This window comes from Aulonocara stuartgranti (assembly GCF_965226115.1).
Source record: "Aulonocara stuartgranti genome assembly, chromosome: 22".
NCBI classification, from domain to species: domain Eukaryota; kingdom Metazoa; phylum Chordata; class Actinopteri; order Cichliformes; family Cichlidae; genus Aulonocara; species Aulonocara stuartgranti.
Genome location: NC_138957.1, coordinates 33,730,120 through 33,749,182, shown reverse-complemented (window position 1 = coordinate 33,749,182; position 19,063 = coordinate 33,730,120). Strand labels below are relative to the sequence as shown.

Sequence of the window (19,063 nt, the reverse complement as noted above, 5' to 3'; positions counted from 1 at the left end):
GCAACTTCTTATCTGGTGCGCGTCTTTTATTTTGACAGCGCATGCGCACCTGCGGACCACTTATGTGCACCACTGAACATAATGATGCTTTCTTTGTGTCAGGTAGCTCAACAAAATCCCCCAAAAGATGAGCTCAACGATGTGGTATCACCCTGCTTGTCAATCAAAACTATTTGCTTTAAGTTTTGTGTGCTCACATAGCACACAGCATATGACACATTCTCTCAGCTAAGAATCTATTTCACTCTTAGTCAAAGTCAAAGTCAAAGTCAACTTTATTGTCAATTCTGCCACATGTACAAGACATACAGAGAATAGAAACTACGTTACTCTCAATCCCTAGATAAAATAGCAAATGAACATTTAAATATAAGAGTGATTAAAAAATGCAGGTAAAATAATTAAAAAGTAAAAATTTAAATAAATACAATACAATTTTGCATATAACAAGAAAGCTATACAATATACAATATAATGGGTAAATGACATTGGGTGTAAACCAGGCAGAGTAGTGCAAATAGGCAAATAGTGCAAATGGAGAGCATAATGTCATGAAAAGCTGGAACTTTCAGCAGGTTTTAAACTGAAAATATTAACATAACCTCCAGAGCAGGTTAGGTGTGCATATTAAGTTGCAATGATGATCCATATGCTTTCTTACTTAACCCTTTAAGACCTACCATAGAACCAAGTCCGCCAGAGCTCATCTTATCTTATATTTTTACATGTAGTGCCATTTTGGGGACTATACTATACATCAATACAACCATTATAGCCCAAATTTTATATGCATTAAGTCCATAGTAACTACATAAATTGCAAAAAAGTGCAATTAAGTACAAACAAATTGAAATTTGTTTTTGTTCCATATATTTCTAGTTAGAGAAATTTAAGAGGTTTGTCCCACAAAAATGTTGCACAAAATAGTTTCAAACACGAAATTTATTTTTGAGATGCACCAGTTTTTATATACTGCAGGAAAAATGAAAATAAATATTATAATCCAAAAAAAAACCCACCATATGCATCAAAAGAAACTATTTCCAGCAGTGCAATTTGAGTTTTAAGCATCCCAGAAACTATTCAGAAAAGCATAAAGTCAAACAGGAAGTGTTTTGAACAGCAAACAGTTTTTGATCGGCAAAGCGTGTTTTTGTTGCTGCAAGTGCTTTTTATGCAGTTTTTGCAAAGCCATATGTGGAAGGAAACTGTGACCTAGGGCAAACTTATGGCACAAGATGTAAGTACAACTCTTCCGGTTTCATATACAAAAAAAAATAAAAATAATAATAATAATAATAATCATTGCGCTAGCTGACGTTGTTCCGGTTTACAAGGATTTAAAAATAGTTACGCAAAACGGAGCGTGCCCGCTCCGACCGGTTTTAAAGGGTTAAACAACTTAGGAAATGCAGGGTACACCCTGAACAGGTCACCAGTCCATCACAGGGATAGCCATTTTAAGAGAGAACTGTCTTTATTAGGCTAAAAGCTCTGACTTTGCATTCAAAATAACTTTCCAACTCATTAACCTATTTTGTTTTATCATTCTTTTATTGAGTCTGTTTTATCTTTTTGTTTTGTGGCATGGTTCGGTCAGACCTCCATCACAGAGAAAAGCTCACTGAATCAGATAGTGAGATGGTCCAGTCGAGTCACAGCCTTGTTTAGCCTCCCTGTACCCCAAACAGTTACACTGATTGATTTATCAATTCTTAATAATGGTTCCTCTACAGCAGGGATGGGGAACTCCAGGCCTCAAGGGCCGGTGTCCTGCAGGTTTTAGATGGTTCCTTGATCCATCACAGCTGATTTAAATGGCTAAATGACCTCCTCAACATGTTGTGGCGTTCTCAGGAGGCCTGGTAATGAACTAATCATTTGATTCAGGTGTGTTGACCCAGGGTCATATCTACAACCTGCAGCCTTGACTTAACCCTGCTGCCATCACTAAACTTAATAGGAACTTTTTTTCTTTTAATCTGATTCATCTTGTCTAAATACCAAATGTATATCTGTCAGGTTTATATAGGAGTGTGTTTTGTGAAGTGATGCCAAATGCTATCATGTTTCTGTAAAGCAAATTTAGCTATGGGTATAAATAAAGTAACCTTGAACTTTAACCTTTCCACTATAGAACAGGAGTAAGAATACCGTTAGCAGAAAATGCCATCAGTGAGCAGCCAACACGATAATTCACATGGAGCACTAAACATGAATGAAAATAAACAACAATTGAACATGGCTGCTGGTTGATTACAGGAAGTAAAAGACAATCTGGATCTGAATAAGGGAAAGCTGCAGCGTATATATGAGTGACTGATTAGCTGATTGATAGGGGTGCAACGATACACAAAATTCACGGTTCGGTTCGGTTCGATACTTTGGTGTCACGGTTCGATATTTTTTCGATACAAAAAAAAAATGTTCATGCCTTTTTAATTTGTCATTTATTAAAATTATAAATATATATTTTAACACAAAAGTACAGTTTTTAAATTTAACCCTAACCCTTGTGCGTGTTTTTAGCTCGTCATATTGCAGCCACAGAAATTCTTTTGTCCATGAAACCATAAAGCTGCACTTTCTTTTTGCCTTATAGTCTGATTTGTCATAACTTCTCCGTTTTGTGGTAAGCTTTTCTTTGGCTGTCACTTCTTCACCCTGACCTGTCTTATTTGGCTCAGCAGAACTAAAATATATATCTGTCTGTGAAGGTTCTCAGTCATCCAGGTCATCTTAGTGAAATATATATCCTGCTGCTTTTACACACGGACTCACATAAGCTCAGCGATTCTCTGCGCGATCAACCTCTCACATGTTTAAGCTGCGGGAGATTTCACTTGTCATGTTTGCATAGTAAGCTAACAATTAATAAGACGATGTCAGAGGAATTGGTGCACAAATTATCATCACTCACAGATCAGTGCTGTCGCTCTCTATACACAGTTCGCGCGATTGCAAAGTGAAAGCAAAAAAACAAGCACAAATTCAAACACGATTTCAATATGTCACATATTGACAGTGGCTCACCCAATGACATAATTACCCAGCTACATTTCTGAAAGAATGCAAAAGCATTGACATATATTTTTCCTTCCTACAATAGCCCGACAGGCAGGGCAGAGATAGCCCCGGGACGTCGGGCTAGCGATATTGTGAGCCCTGTATCTGATTGAGGAATCACTCATCTTTGGAAAAGAGAGTTTATTACAGAGAAATGTCTCTTTCCAAAATAAAAGCTATACTATCCGCTTCTTCTGGGCTATATTCTCAGCAGCATATTAAACATATCAGGTCTCCATAAGGAGAATCCTGTGCTAACAGCTGTCTAAATGACTCGGCTAAAGTTTGTAGCATGCATGCTTGTTGTTTTTGTCTTTGCACTAGGATGATGTCGGTGTAAATGTGCAGTCATATTCATTGTGTTCCCACTAGTGCTTTCAGGTTAATCTCGTTGAAATAACCTTAACGCCACAACACGGCAAATCTCCGTTAACGAGCTACCCTATACAGAGGGGCTAGACGGCCAACACGTTAACGAGCTAACACACTAGCTCCCACCCATGTAATTGAGCATTGCATGGCACATCCAACATACTGTTTTACTTTAGTCCATGACTCGCTTACCTTCAGGGTCATATGTCACATGAAAACCAAAATAATTCCAAACGCCAGATCTGAATGAGGGTGGGGAGGTCCACTTCTGTCTTGCTAGCTTGCCCTGCACTCTTCCTTCTGACCATGCTGTCTGTGTTGAGTGCTCAGTGAATCTGCGTTCGACTACTCCGCCTAGGCTGCACTCTCGAGCCTAGGCGGAGTAGTCAAATGCAGATTCACTGAGCGCTCAACACAGACAGCATCGTCAGAAGGAAAGTTGATAAAATAAATTACAAATTTTGTATTGTTCTTTTTTTTTCTCCCCTTTGGTTTTCTTTCTTTCTCTCCCCCTCTTTCTTTCATTCTTTCCCCCTGTCCTATCCCACAGTCATGTCTGTCCCGTTTGCAACTGAAAATAAAATAAATTCATAATTATAATAAAGGTCAATCAAATGGACCAGTATGATGATCCTCTTGGCATCTTTCTTGGCCTCAAGACAACAATTCTGATGGCTATAGATCCAAACGGGACACAAAAAAAAAAAAAAAAAAAAATTGTATTGTTCGATACATATGCGTACCGAACCGAAAGCACTGTATCGAACGGTTCAATATCGATACGAATATCGTTGCACCCCTACTGATTGAGCACAGCTGTGTCATATAATTGACAGGAAACGGAACAAAGGGCAGATGTATGATGAACTGAAGCGCACGACAAACAACATTTACAAAGTAGAACAGAGTGAAAGAAGAAGAGAGTCAGAACCATGATTCCTGGCGATGAATAAAGTCTCTTCTTATCTCATTTTATCAACTGGCAGAGGTTTGCAGCAGCTCCTCTTCTTTGATTGCAAGACCACAGATTTAAAAACCTCAGGTCACTGAGTCTACAGATAAGATTATTTAAAAGGTAAAATACATATTAGACTTTGTAAAAACCCAAGCGTCCATATTTGAATTAGTGGCATAAACATATGGAGTCTTTGCTGGCTCTGTAATGATTCTGTACCTTGTGCTACTTCAAAGGAACCTCACAGCCTTCTAGAAACAAAGTTGCTTTTGATTACGAATATGCCGACAGTTCAGTGCCTGAACGTGTATCATCAACCAGTATTTATATTCATCTACTCACAGAACTGCAACTGAAGTTCATTTATGTAAAAATCACAATAACCACATCGTATTGTCAAGATGATCCACTTAAAATAAATTGGCCCACTTATTTCACATCACACCTGTCGCAGTGAACTGCTTTGTTAGCTTGAGCTGCTTATCGCTAATCACCGTCAGAAGGCATTACCTTCTTGCCACACTCAGATTAACTAGCTGGAGAGCAAACACCAAATAATTGGCCTACAACAATGAACAAAGCAAGAATCGTTTTAAAGAAGATGCCACAGTCATGGTTACTAACAGCTTCACGAATTTTGCCACTAAAATGGTGATCAATACATCAGTGGTGGGGAAAAAGAAATAAAAATAAAAACACAGTTACTGCAATTACTAATCCACCACTTCCCAGCTGTACGATAGTGGATTGCATTGTTACTCACACAGTCTGCTTCTAATGTCAAAAATCCAACACATTTTTCTTCACTGTGAAACTGCTGATGCTGACGAGCTCAGCAGCAGCACCAACAAAAGTGGAGCAGCTCGAGCAGACATTTGCTTTCTCTTCATCATGCTTACCAAGGAGATCAGAGGAGCAGTTTTCTGACTTTTTAAAGTATTTAGAAAATAACTGCCTCCTACGAGAGACTCGTAGGATAGAAGTTACATATTTCTCACCAGCTCTATTTTTTGCTACCGGAAGTATGACATACACCCGACTTTTTCATATAGAGAGAGTTACATCCATATTACTCACACGCCTAGATAATCTGTCAACTCTAAAGCTTTTTTTTTTCTTTCTAAAAGAGTTATGAGCTCTGAATCAAGTCTGCGCCAGCCCTGCTTCTACAGTATGCTGAGACCAAGGTGGAGAAAAGAAGGGAGGAGAAACTGTACACTTTTAATAACTTCTCAGATTTCATGTCTGGCTCATCTACATAAAAGGTGCCATGCTGCTCTAATTTATATTCTTATATTAACAATCAATCAAATCACAATAGTTGCCATCCCTCACAGCGCCAAACCTGCAGAGAGTGATCACAACGCCGCAGTACCGTTCATTAAGGTTTTGAGCTTCTTCGTTTTGGTTTTGCAGTTCACAAATTTCTGGTTTAGTCTCACTGCTTTTATTAAACTCATTTTCCACCACAGCAGGCAGCCATCAAAAGACTTCCAATAAACCTATTATACACCACCTGCCCAGCACCAAACAGCAGACACTAAGTCGGGCTGGCAGTGCGAACTTAGAGGTTTTAGGAGCTAATGGACTGATATTTCCCAGCTCCTTGAGACACAAAGTGGAGTGACATCATTCAGGTGGCAAAAAAAATTCAATTCAATTAAAAAATAATATTTGAAGTTTCAGCTTTGAGGGCAAAACATTAATTTTCTTGATTGAAATCGCATTTTTAATTATTTATCAAAGTAAATGTTTAAAAACTAATCTGCCAAGTCAATAATGTAATTTTCATGAAGAAAAAGCTCATTAGGAAAGCATTCTTATCCAGTGTCAGATCGCAGAAGGTGTGATTCTTCACCCACTTAATCAGAAGCAAAAGCAAAAATGAACAAATGTGCCAGTAATTTAGTGATCGTACATAATCTAATTAAAAGACAGTGCAAACAAAAATGGCAAGTAGAGCTTTAGCCATTACTCAACCATAAATATGCTTTAAGTTAATGGATAGATTCATGTTTTCACAAGTGAATTTTAAAGCAGTCACATCCAAATATAGACACAATCCCTGCTTTGCTTTTCTGTAGCCCACATTTCTCTGTTAAGCTCCAACAAAAACAGGAACTTTGTCCCAGTAAAAATGCATCTTTCGAGGTTATCCACTTCATCCATGTCAGACTACTTTTTTTAAAAACCTTGGCTGATTAGAAAACGAGACACAGGTGAAAGTGATTACACACATGAAGAGGAAATAAAACTGGTATCATGAAGCCATGAAAGGAAAACTGTCCTTCAAAGTAAAACAGGAATAAAACAAAGCTCTGAATCAAGAGGAATCCTGCTCGACATGACAACAGAGAAAATGGAAAAGGCACAGAAAGATGAGCCAGAAAGGCCTAAAACAACTAAACATGAACCATGACACTGGAAACATCTCGACCAAATAACCATATGGTAACATCAAGCTTGAAAGATTGAAAATCACATGAATTAAGACTCACAATATGCCAGAATCAGAACAGGGACCCAAAAGCTCCACAAAAACAAAACTCCAACTGTAGAACAACAGCAAACAGAAGGCAAAATACAAAAGCACAAAACAGTGGAAGCCTAAATGCTAACTAGAAAAAGGACATACCAGCCATTTATTTCACTGGTGAACGGACTCCAGTGTTTACATCGGTGTGTAAACTTTGTCTTAGTAATAAAAAAAACTCTATACTACAGCAAGAGGTGAACGTAAAAGCAGACAAGGCAGCCAATCAGATGAAACTCAGGGAGGGGAGCCCTTAAACAGACAGGAATAAAAATGGCTGATGGAAGTGGAAATGAGCATTGGAGAAAACATGACATGATTGCACGATACTACCAGGTCTAAAAGGCACAATTTGAACTTCTTTTCATGCAGATCACTAAACATTTTCATTGGTTCTAATTTTGGTTTCACTAAATATTAACTATAAAATATAACTTTCAATTAAAAATACCAAAAACTGTTTCCTGGCCCCCTTCAAATGGTCTGAGGAGGTGAGGAGGCAATTATCACTTGGCTTATTTCTTAAAGTGTTTCATCTTCCAAGCCACAGAAAGTTCTTGGTTTAGTTCAAATGAAATTAACTGGGTTGGTGATGCAATGATAGGTAATCCATTTTTACCTGTGGCTCTCTTCCCAGACTGGCTCCTCCCCCAACGGCAACAACGGGAACCCCTGTCTGGGCAGAAACGAACTCCAGCATCGGGGCCAGAGGGGCGCGGTTCGGCGGTGGCGGTCTCTCTTCCTCAAACACTAAACCCTGGAAGTAAAACAAAGGTTGCACATTGAAACCTGGCACATCAGACGGAAGACATTACATCAGCTTCATTGAGAAGCAATTTCATAATCATCTCACCAGAATTATATTCATCAAAGCCATTATTTTTTTTTTTTTTAATCGTGGTGCTCCGAACCCCGAGAATAATTCAAAGACTAACCAAGTGAGCAAAAGTTAATGGAACAATAAGTACATTCACATGCTGTTCACAAAATTCCTGATAGCACTTCATTCTAATGAAGACTGTATTTTCTTATCCTGCTCAGAAACTGAATCTCTCCAAAGACTTTCCGAAATTTAATGAAGTCATGAAACATCTATCAGATGTTGGGCTTTGCTTCTCTGCTTGGCAATCAGTGTTCAGAGATATAATCAGAGTTAAATCCCTGCAGTGGACTGGCATCCTGTCAGGACAATGGGGTGTGTTGTACCTGTGCTGCTTAAGCTGCTTCACACCACAGAAACAACAGATAAGCTCCTGGCTTATGGGCCACCTCAGCTCCTGAAGGGCCTGCTAGGTGTGGCTGTTGCATGCATGCTGAACTATTTCTGCAAAATCTCTGTCTCTCTCTCGATATATATGATTTCTTATTGAAATCTGTGTTGCTAATGGTGTTTTGTGTGACAATTTTTTTTCTAGAAATCCCTGTCGCATTATAAATAAAATCATGAAAAATGCATGAACTTCTGGTGAGGCTATTGCTTTACATAATAATATGAGGTGGAGCTATTGTGATTTGAGGTTGGCTTGATGACTTAATGCTTGTTTTCTTGTAGCGATTCGGGGAAGTGGATTGAAGTTAAGTGTAGATGACAGCTCAATTCTCAAAGGGAAGCATTTGATATGCAAATAGCTTATAAACAGGACCTGGAGATAGGGTGGCAAGTGTTACTTAATAGTTAATATCATACTTGATCGAAGACATTCATAACAAGACCCTTCACTCTGCTAACATGAAAACAGACAGAGACACAGATTGGATACATGCATGCATAATGTATTTTTCTGTTGATGAATGGATGGATTAATATATGGCCGAGTAAATAAATCAGCAGTATAGTATGCAGCACATTTATTACCTCTCTGTATGGTCACAGCGCTTCATACTGAGACTGGCCAACTGTGCAGATGTGAGTAATTATGCAGGATTTGGAGTTCTCCTTTTATTCTTCCTCCGTAACACCTTTTGTCAGAGTGCATCACTGTGACCAACTGGTAATTTCAATTAAATGAATCCTCATTAAATCTAATAGTGATAATTACAAAAGCTGCAGTGATACAGAATCCTTTGTACGTCATACAGATGATGATTATCATAGTACTGAAGAGCCATTCCAAAACCGATTAAGGCTACTCAGATTACATTCAGTCTGAACCAAACACACTGCATATAATCTTAATCTTTCTTATCTTTAAAAAATATTTTCAAAGTCAATTAATTTTCTTGAAGACCAGCATTGTTTACATCAGTATTTCTACATTTGAACTGTTGTTGCATTTGTTAGTGCTTTGCTGTCTTTATCGCTCTGCCTCTAAACTTGTCTTGAACTAAATTTGTCTCAAAAAATGATTTATAGGGGACAAAAAGTCATGTACATTATCATATATAAGATGTTTAAGAGTAACCACATTGGATCTTGACATCCAGCCATTATCACATTTTGACCTGAAGGGAACTTTTTTTTAAATTTTTTTTTTTATCACTATTTATGATGATTTTGTTCCAATTTTGGCGATGTTAACAGTTTCTCTCTTACAGTCTTTGGGAATGTAACAGTAAGTTTGTGTACTTGTTTGTCTACCTGCAGTGGTGTTGTGGCCAGCAGCTCACACAGCTGCAGCAGCAGGGTCCCGGGACTGCTCTCATTCACAGCCAGGTAGATGACGTTGGCCTGACCCGAGGGCGTCATCACCGTCTCCCCCACGAGCGCGGCCAGCGACAGGTGTGACGAGGAGGAAAATGAAGTCATCTCGGCCACTTCAGCTAATGAAGCTGTCTCTGTTACTCCCCTTCCTCCCCCTCCTCCCGGACCGTTTCCCGGACCGGGCCCCGGCTCCCCGACCCCCGCACCTCCCGCCACCGGCGTCTCCGGGAGCAGGGAGGAGCCCGAGTGGACCACGGCGATGTTGACACCACCTGAGTCCCTCTCTCTCTCCCGGGGCCGGAGAAGCAGGGGGGGCGAGGGGCGCGCGGGCCCCGTACAGGCCAGGACAGCCAATAGCAGTGAGAGGGCGGGCCTTGGGGCCACCATGGGGTAAAAGGGGGGCCAGTTGCAGCTGTCGGAGGGAGTTTGGCAGGTGTTGGCAGGTGGGGTTTGGGGATTTAAGGGTAGTGGGTGGTGCCTCTAGGGAAAGAGGGGAGGAGGAGAGGAGGGAGGGTGGTGAGGGGGTCGGCGGTTCACAGTGCTTCACCTGATGAGGAGAAGAGACCCTGGAGAGGGAACAGAGAGAAGAGCGTGTTTGAATGAAGAACTGCAGCTGACCTGCTGTCATACAGCTTCTCTAACCATAACACGCATTTCAAACAGTCACTTATTTTTCTTTGTTATATATCAAGTATGCATTTATGCATTATCTCAAGTGGGACGGCTGATTTATGTAGGCGTTGTGAAACACTTATTCTCCAGTAAACAATGTACATAAATGACACAGTACACCTACTCATCCTTGAATTTAATGCTTCTGTTCCGACATCCTGCAAGTCTGTAAACAAAGGAAGGATTCAGGCAGGCAGCAGCTGCTAATTTTCTTAACACCGCTTGCATCCCTAACAGCAAAATTCTGCTGACATTTCAGATTAAATAGGACAGCACATAAAAGTTAAAAGATTCACATTTGTCAGAGTGCAGTGCAAAAACTCCAGTGACTTTATCATCAAAGGTGCCATATCAAAACGAGGATCTCGTGGATTAATTCTTATTCCAAATACAACATGGGGCTGAAGTCTGGAGAGGATAGTGGCTTTTATTCTTGCATTCATAATGGAGCAACAGAATTAAACCAGAAAAATCTCATTAAGCAAAACCATCAAATCCTCTCTGTCTATGGACCAATAAGAAAACACCGGGTGCCTTGTTTCCTTTATATTTATCAGGCCAACGTTGCATCTGAAGTCCTTTTATTCAAGTAACAAAACATGTCTAAACTCAGCAGTTTAGTGTTATTTCACTGGTCTCAGTGCCAGCTCATGTCACCTGCCCTTCTGCCCATCCCATTTGCAAATCACACATGCATGTCACAAAATGACACACCACCATTTAAGTGGCTATAGCCTCACTCATGTTGCTGCACATCTGCTACCAGCTTTGCAACTCGTCTGCACCTTATGTCCTCTTTGTCATGATTTGTGTGAATAAATGATGAATAATCCTGAAAAGAACCATTGCAGTGTTTAGTGTGGAATCCAGCCAAAGTGAAACTAGAAGTGGAGGAAAAAAGCACAGTAAGCAGGTCAGGTCATTTCCTCCGAGATAAAAACCTGTCTTCTGAACTTTCTATCTCTAACAAATTTGGATTGTTTTTCGGGGTTTGTTTTTTGCACCTTTAAGCAGAGACAGAGAAGTGAGTTGGAGCATGGCGTTGTGGGGATGAGCCCAAAGGAACAAGCAGGAGCAAGACCACAGATAATAAATGGAGAGAACAACTGGAATAAAGAAACAAAGAAAAACCTGCAGGTGACAATGGTATAAAAGATGAACTGAGGCATGAAAGGAGTAGAAGAGCCTCAGATAGAGGAGTGTAGATTCAGCTGCAGAGAGAACATGCCGTTTGTGTTTGTAAAGGAGAGCAAAAGGGTGAACAGCGAGACCTCTGTGGATTTATGAAAGTGGAAAGGAAGGAATGTTAGGAATATGCACAGAGCACTGGTGTGTACATATAAGTAGGTGCAAAAGACAGATAAAGAAGGGCCAACCAGTGCATCAGTAGATGGGCAATATGGTAAATGGCCTGTATTTGTATAGCGCTTTACTTAGTCCCTAAGGACCCCAAAGCGCTTTACACGTTCAGTCATCCACACATTCACACACTGGTGATGGCAGCTACATTGTAGCCACAGCTGCCCTGGGGCGCACTGACAGAGGTGAGGCTGCCGGACACTGGCGCCACCGGGCCCTCTGACCACCACCAGTAGGCGGTAGGTGAAGTGTTTTGCCCAAGGACACAACAACCGAGACTCTCCGAGCCGGGGCTCGAACCGGCAACCTTTCAATTACAAGACGAACTGCCAACTCTTGAGCCACAATCACAATATGACTGCAATGAGCTGCATACTACTGTATATAATGATTTCTACCTATAAAATAATAATAATAATAATTTGTGCATGATCTAACATTATGACCAAAGTCCAAATGTTCCAGCTAAGCTGAAATGCACAGAAAAGGCAATCACAATAAAGACTCTGCTGCAAATTCTCTCCAGAGCTACCCTTTGGCACTGTAGTTGATGGTTTTCCAGAGGAATCCTCGGGGGAAGTAATGATTATTTTCCTCATATTTCCCACTACTAGTTGCTTAAGATGTTGATTATGCAAATGCACACTTTGAAGTTTCTGTATACTACAGTCTAAGCTACGCTTCTGCCAGGAGGACTACCTGCTTGCATAGTTGCAATGAATGAAAACATGTTGACTTTTACTCTGACAAAAATGAAAAATCTGACACTTGTCTCCTTTGCAACTTGACAACATTAACTGTAATATAATTAAAATTATCCAATATTGAAATACTGTAATAATTCAAATCCTTAAAATGCAGTAGTCTTTGGTGAGCAGGTGATCTTTAATTTATTTCATGAAAATTATTCTATTTGAGTGAATTTTAAAAGTCTAAGTCTGTAATTTTTTTTTAATGATCTAGATTTCATACTTCATCAGTTGTCTGATCTTATAAGTCCCATGATTGCTGCCTATCTTTATACGCGTTACACATTAAACAAAATTATTACCATCATGAGGTTACCCAGATCCCTGTATATATGTCTTAGGTCTGCAGTCATAAAATAATCAGTCTGACAAGGATTCGTCGTTGCAAATATGTGTAGGTAGGCATTCATGGGCTCTTAGAAATACCCAATTGGATAAATCAACTAAAGATAAGCCTTAACAATATACTAATATGCACCACTGCAGCTTGCTTTTTCTCTCAGTGTCCTTTTGGTTGGTTGATGTTGGCTCATGGTAGATGGTGAAACAAACTGCTTGTCCAATCACAAAATGAAAAGCAACTATTCGTGTGCCTACCCTTGCCCATACAGGTTCCAAGGACAATTTCCCAGATGGCTCTGTGTAACAAACCATCTGTTGTGTCAGGTTAATCATCAGGTATCCCACCTGACAGTCATGTACACCTTTCTGCTGCCTGTTGTGCACTTTGACCACTTGATGATGATAATAATAAAAAAAGAAGCCACAATTCAACAGCTGACGAGGAACATGTTTACCGTTTGTTGGCTGCATCGCCCTTAAGCGTTGCACACGTTCACACATCTAGGAAGTGCCCAACACACACACACACACACACACACACACACACACACACACACACACACACACACACACACACACAAACATATCGACTTAGTTGTTCCGGGTTAAACAACTTGCTCGAGGGCACCTCAACTGTAATTGCTGAGGGAGTCAAGAAAGATGGTTTTTCAGACACAGATTAAATTTTACAATAGTTTGATAAGACTCTGTACACTGTGCTCAGCTCTACTAAAGATGTCCATGTAAGAGCTAAAAGAGGTAACAACACTATCCTGCAGCAGGTTAACATGTAAGTCTGCCTGACCGAGGCACCACAGACATTTCCTCCCCTCTCACTGTCTAGTTGAAATAGGTAGAAGACTAACAGGCTGATTCTGACACTATTTTATTTCCACTTTTTACCAAAGGAAAAATGTAGAGATCAGAGATTTGATCAGGACAGCTGACACAATAATATGTGGATGAAGATGAAGCATCTAAACAGCATGATAAAATAAAACATTAGCTTAGAGACCCGTGAGGCTGGAACACAATCATATTACAGAATCATTACCACCGTAAAAATACAACTATTGGGTAAAATAATTCAAGCAGCATATTCTACTGTGAACTGATCCCTTATTAATCACATACTGAACATAGAAAATAATTAAAGATATTATAAACAGACTTGTATTAAATACAAAGAGTGATGTGAGTACATAGAGATACACCTACAGAGAAATCATGAAGCCACGGCTCTCCTTGGCTCTATAGCTTACAGCGAGTTTTAGTTTATTGTTACAGCTGTGCCTTTACTTCACTTGGTTTTGTTTACTGTCACTCTCATTGTTTCATTTACGTAAAGAAGACAGCTGCTTTGTGGAGAAATCCCACTAAGCAAAACGTGGCAAAAAGGTAGCGAACGTAGTGGGACATGGTTGCTACAAGAAAGTGAATCAAAAATTTACATTAAACAGACGCGACTAAGATTACAAAGGTGATTCAAGTGTCTGTGAATGTGATGTTTGCTGGTGCCAGATGGGCTGGTCTGAATATTTCAGAAACTGCTGAGCTAGTGGAGTTTGAAGAGTTTACAGTGAAAGGTCTGAAAAAGGGAAAATATCAGTGAGCAGCAGTTCTCTGTAACAGAATTCCTTGTTGCAGCCAGAGGTCAGAGAACAGTCTGACTGTTATGATCTAAGGTAACAGTAACTCAAATAATCACTTGTTATCACTAAGATATGCAGAAGAACATCTCTACACACACAACACATTGACCTTTGAAGGTTACGGCAGCAGAAGACCACACCAGGTGTCACTGCTGTCAGGTAAGAAATTAAGGTTACAGCTTACAGCCTCTCTGAAATTAGACACCAAAATGCTGTAGAAAATGTTGCCTGGCCTGATGTGTCTTTATTCTGATTTCTACATTTTGGAGGGTAGAATCAGAATAAACAACATAAAAGCACGGATCCATCCTGCTTTCTCTCAGTGACTCAAGCTGGTGGTGCTGTAATGGTGTGGGCTTTTTTTCTTCGTGTCCCTTAATTCCAAATAAGCATTAATTAAACCCGACAGACTGACTATTGCAGCTGACCACGTCCATCTCTTTATGACCACACTGTACCCTCTTCTGACGTCTGCATCTAGCAGGAGATCGTGCCATGTGACAAAGCTCAAATCATCCCAAACCAGTTTTTTGAATATGACAGTGAGGTTGGTGTCATAGTGTCTATGACCTCCATGGACTGTGGAGATTGCAGTTCAGAGCACCTTTGGGATGTGGTGGAACAGGAGATTCACATCATGAATCTGCAGCAACTGTGTCACACTGTCATCACAGTCTCGACCAAAATCAACGAGGAACGTTTCCAACAGCTCTTTGAATCAATGCCTCAAAGAATTAAGGCTTAATAAAGTGGCAGCTACGTGCATTTCCTAACTCTGTTGTCTCAGAGTTCATAATTGTACACAGAGATTTAATTTAATCAAGAATTTGCATATATTGTATATATTACAGTACAGAGCACTGACCTAGTTACACCACCTCCTATTAATAAATGTTAAAGTGAGCAGTGTGCATTATCAGTACTATCCTCTAGTGGATAAGATATTAAGACATCACTTATCTACTCTACATTAGTGCATTACTAGGTTGCTAAAATGTCTGCAAGAACTGATTTCCCGGGTGAGGACAGAGAGACCCCAGTTGTATCTTTCACATAAAAATCCAGCTTTAGTTTCTCTTACGCTGTCAAACACCATCAGTCACACACTTCAGTACATTCCAGAAGTTGATAAGTGTTGTAATTTTCTTTTTGGGTGTCCCCTCAGATAACCTCTTTTCAGTAACAACATTATCTGTTTTTAGCTTTAGGGTCAAAATTGGAGTTAAATCGAATGTAACTGACTGAAAGGGGGAAAAAATGTGATCTCTGCCACTAAAGTAAATCCTGATTCTTGCGCAATGCTGCCAGTGAAGGAAAAGGCTGGATTGTAGGGGATCATGGATTTATATTACAGTTTCATAAAGGGCCATGTGTCGTTCCCAAATGGATCAAGAAACAGCAGCAGGAGTCATTTTACAATATGTGAATATGTGGATGTGAAATGTAGTACCTTCAACTGTATTTAAGATATACAATATTCATGGGATTGCGTGCGTTTACTGCAACTGTTCCTGTGAACATTCCGCAATATACTGACGGGACTGCAATGCACAGCACAAAACAAAGCTTTAAACATGTCCCTTCGGCCTGAGTGCTGTGTAATATACTGCCAAGAGCAGTCCGGCAAACAGAAGCTTTTTCTAAGCATTACAGTGAATGTGAGGATATAAAGTATATATTACGCTGTGGTTCCATATTGTCTCCAAACTCTACTTTCTTTTTAGCATTTCATAGCTGGTGAATTAAATTAATGATATGAAGAAAGATATAATTGCCTTTATTAAAGTAAACCTATTATGCTTTAATATATTCTGCCACTTACATATTTTTATAGCGCTGATGGTCCAAATTACCAATAAGCAGCCCAACGTTTTTATGATGTTGACTGAGAATGTCATTAATATGATCATATCAGGTTCTAAAATGGTTTGTTTCATACTGTGAACTTAATGTCTTCACATGCAATGAGCTGCACTATATGAAAGTAGGGTCCACAAATATAAAATATGGAGTTTAGCTCTCCTTTAAATGCAAATTTTTAATTTTCTGCTTTTAATTTATTAAAAGCAAAAACGAAACGAGCCTATGAACATGTTCTTTAGTAGCCACTTTAAAATTCTTCACATGACAGAGGCTTTGTTTCTTCCATGAGGATTAGTGTTTCATAGCATACAAATTGTTCAATAAAATAAAAAGTGTATGTTTTATTTTAGCAAGATCATCTTCATAATGTGTTAAATTGACGTGCATTTAAAAAACATTAAAATGATGTGCTCATGTTTGAACATTACAAAGATACATTAAAATGTTGTTGTTCATTAGATCGTAAAAAGCCTAAAACTCAGCCTGATGAACACCAGACCGAGTGTGACATTGACACCGTCACATAGTAATATGGAAAACAGAAAATAGAGAGCAGGTGTGTGACGAGACTTGACTTTCTTCCAAAAGACGTTGGCAAAAAGTTGGTAAAACACTAAGTCCTGAAAGCTTGGTGTAATACTGAGACATAAGCCTGACCATAGGTCTTATCATCCTACCTCACGAGTGCAATCTCAAAATTTATTCAGCCACAAAGCAAAGATTTGTGAAATACCTGAAGCCTGAAAACTGGAGGTGCTTTATAAGAGCAGACCAATGCAAATGGTTTTATAATGAAACGTTTAGCAGTCAGACATGAGTGGCTTGATTGAATGTTTATGACTTTCTTTTGGATTTAGGTGTTTTTTTCAGAACTGAAAAAGTTGCTCAAATTTTCTTGCAAGTGTATGAAAAATAAAGCAGTAAGGTAACATTTTTCTGTGTGAACCATCAGAGTCGCTCTGCTTAAAATGTAATGAATGCTGAAGAGCATACAGAGAGACTGCATGTGAATCATACCTGTTATGCTACATAGTCTTAATACCAGTCATTAGTCATGCTGTTGGCCTTGGCTATACTGTGTATACAGGCTCAAGCTGTTGACACTTATCAGACTTAAATACACGGAGAAAGGGAAGCAGTATGAGGACTGCAGGCTGCCAAACAGCAGACGCACAAAGCTGTCAAGACACCAGCATTATCACAGCTTTCAGTGACTGTCTGTTTATTTAAAGTAAATGGTAAATGCTTGAACCAAACATGTCCATTTAATTTATTTTATTTTCTTGCCTGCACATCTTAGGGACACACTTCATCATGTGGCACACGTGGATGCAGCAAAGTCACCTGTGCTACTTTATGCAATTTATGTAGAAAAGCTGTGTCTTTGCACATACAGAGTCTGTTAAGAAAGGAAATACTTTGAAGCTATTTTTGGCTGAGTCTGATCAGTGATTTGATTAATGATGATAAAGGTCGCTTGTTATCTTTTCTCCAATCTTCACTGTGTTGTAGCTGTTATATTTTCTTCAATATTGCTCTTTGCTGCTGCAGTGACCCACTTTCCCATCGGCATCGTTAAAACTTCATCTTGTTCTATGTTGTGTTATCTTTTTAGAGGACAAGATAATCTTCATTGTATCGATTAAAGTTAACGTGTGCCACAGGGCAGTTGTGTAAAGAGAAGTGTGGAACTGAAAATCATTTAGCATCCTGTACATGTAGCAGGAATTTTGACTTCCGCAGCCTTAAGCCTGCCTTCAAAGTGACATCAACTACTTGATGAGCTGTTCTGGAGTTGTGAATGGTAAAAATACAGTAATTTAACCTCGAATCCAAACAGTACACTACCACATATTCTACCGCGAATCAAATTTTTCTTGACTCCTGCAAATATACATGAAATGACGTGGATCATTGCGCACTTGTCAAATGCAATAAAAGAAATGCTGAAAGGTTTCAAACTTTGGAGGAAATTACTTCTCTTTTAGTCATAGTCTACATGGTTATAGCAAAGAAAGAAAGGACGAATGAAAGGCAGAAAAGAGAGTGCTAGAAAGCCGGAGATACAGTGGCTACAGTTTTCTGATGCATCGAGGTTTACTGATTGGCCTCTGCAGTGAGAGCAGTGTAAGCATATGGCTTTAACCTAGAGGCAGTATCTACTACTTGGCACACAGAGCAGCAAACAACACATGCAAGTCATGCAGTATTCATGGTCCTGTGTTGGTGTCTGTAAAACTGGAAATTCACCTGAATTAGACCTACCAGGGCTAAACCACACAGCTGTGCACAGTTCTTCAATGAGCCAACAGGAAGTAGCCCGATGGCAATGATGGCACGCATTGGTTGCAAAGTTGACTTGAACAGGAAAGACAATGGCAGCACAATAAAAGAAGAATGGACAAAACAAAAATTATAAGCAAGGAAAACTATGTTTGGTAACTAGGTAGGTTACCAAAGGTAGGTAGATAGCAGGTTTTTCCCATGAAAAGCAATTATTACTATTACCTGCTGCCAAATTAGCTATATGTTACCCTGTTTTAGGTGATTATGCATAAATTATGACTGATGGGTGGCACAGGAAGCCATAGAAGAATAAGAAGCCCGGAAGCTCCTGAAACTTGTCTGTTGCCATTGCGGATAGCCACACATCAAAGGTTGATTCAGACACATCAAAAATCCTGAAAAGGGTACTTATATAAACAGTAAGATAGAAAGTTCATGCCAGTTTTTCAAGTTACACATTTTTAACACCACGTCTATCTTATATCTGACTGTGAACCATCTCATTTTCCCTTCTGGAAGGGAAAATGACCAGAAGATTGACCAGTCCAATACATGTAAGTGTTCTGCCAATGT

General features: G+C 39.5%; 1 protein-coding gene across 3 annotated transcripts in view; it reads right to left on the bottom strand.

The window, feature by feature from the left end:
• grin2da (glutamate receptor, ionotropic, N-methyl D-aspartate 2D, a) overlaps positions 1 to 19,063 on the bottom strand; it is a 264,679-nt gene that overhangs the window by 143,435 nt on the left and 102,181 nt on the right. For 2 of the 3 annotated variants that reach the window (XM_082520396.1, XM_082520397.1), the window contains exons 2-3: positions 9,505 to 10,133; positions 7,546 to 7,683 (exon numbers count right to left, since the gene is read on the bottom strand). In XM_082520396.1, the coding sequence (XP_082376522.1) occupies positions 7,546 to 7,683; positions 9,505 to 9,954 (588 nt within the window). In that variant the 5' untranslated portion in view covers positions 9,955 to 10,133. Of the gene's footprint in view, positions 1 to 3,630; positions 4,053 to 7,545; positions 7,684 to 9,504; positions 10,134 to 19,063 lie in introns of those variants that run through there. The other variant, XM_082520398.1, reaches the window with a different exon arrangement.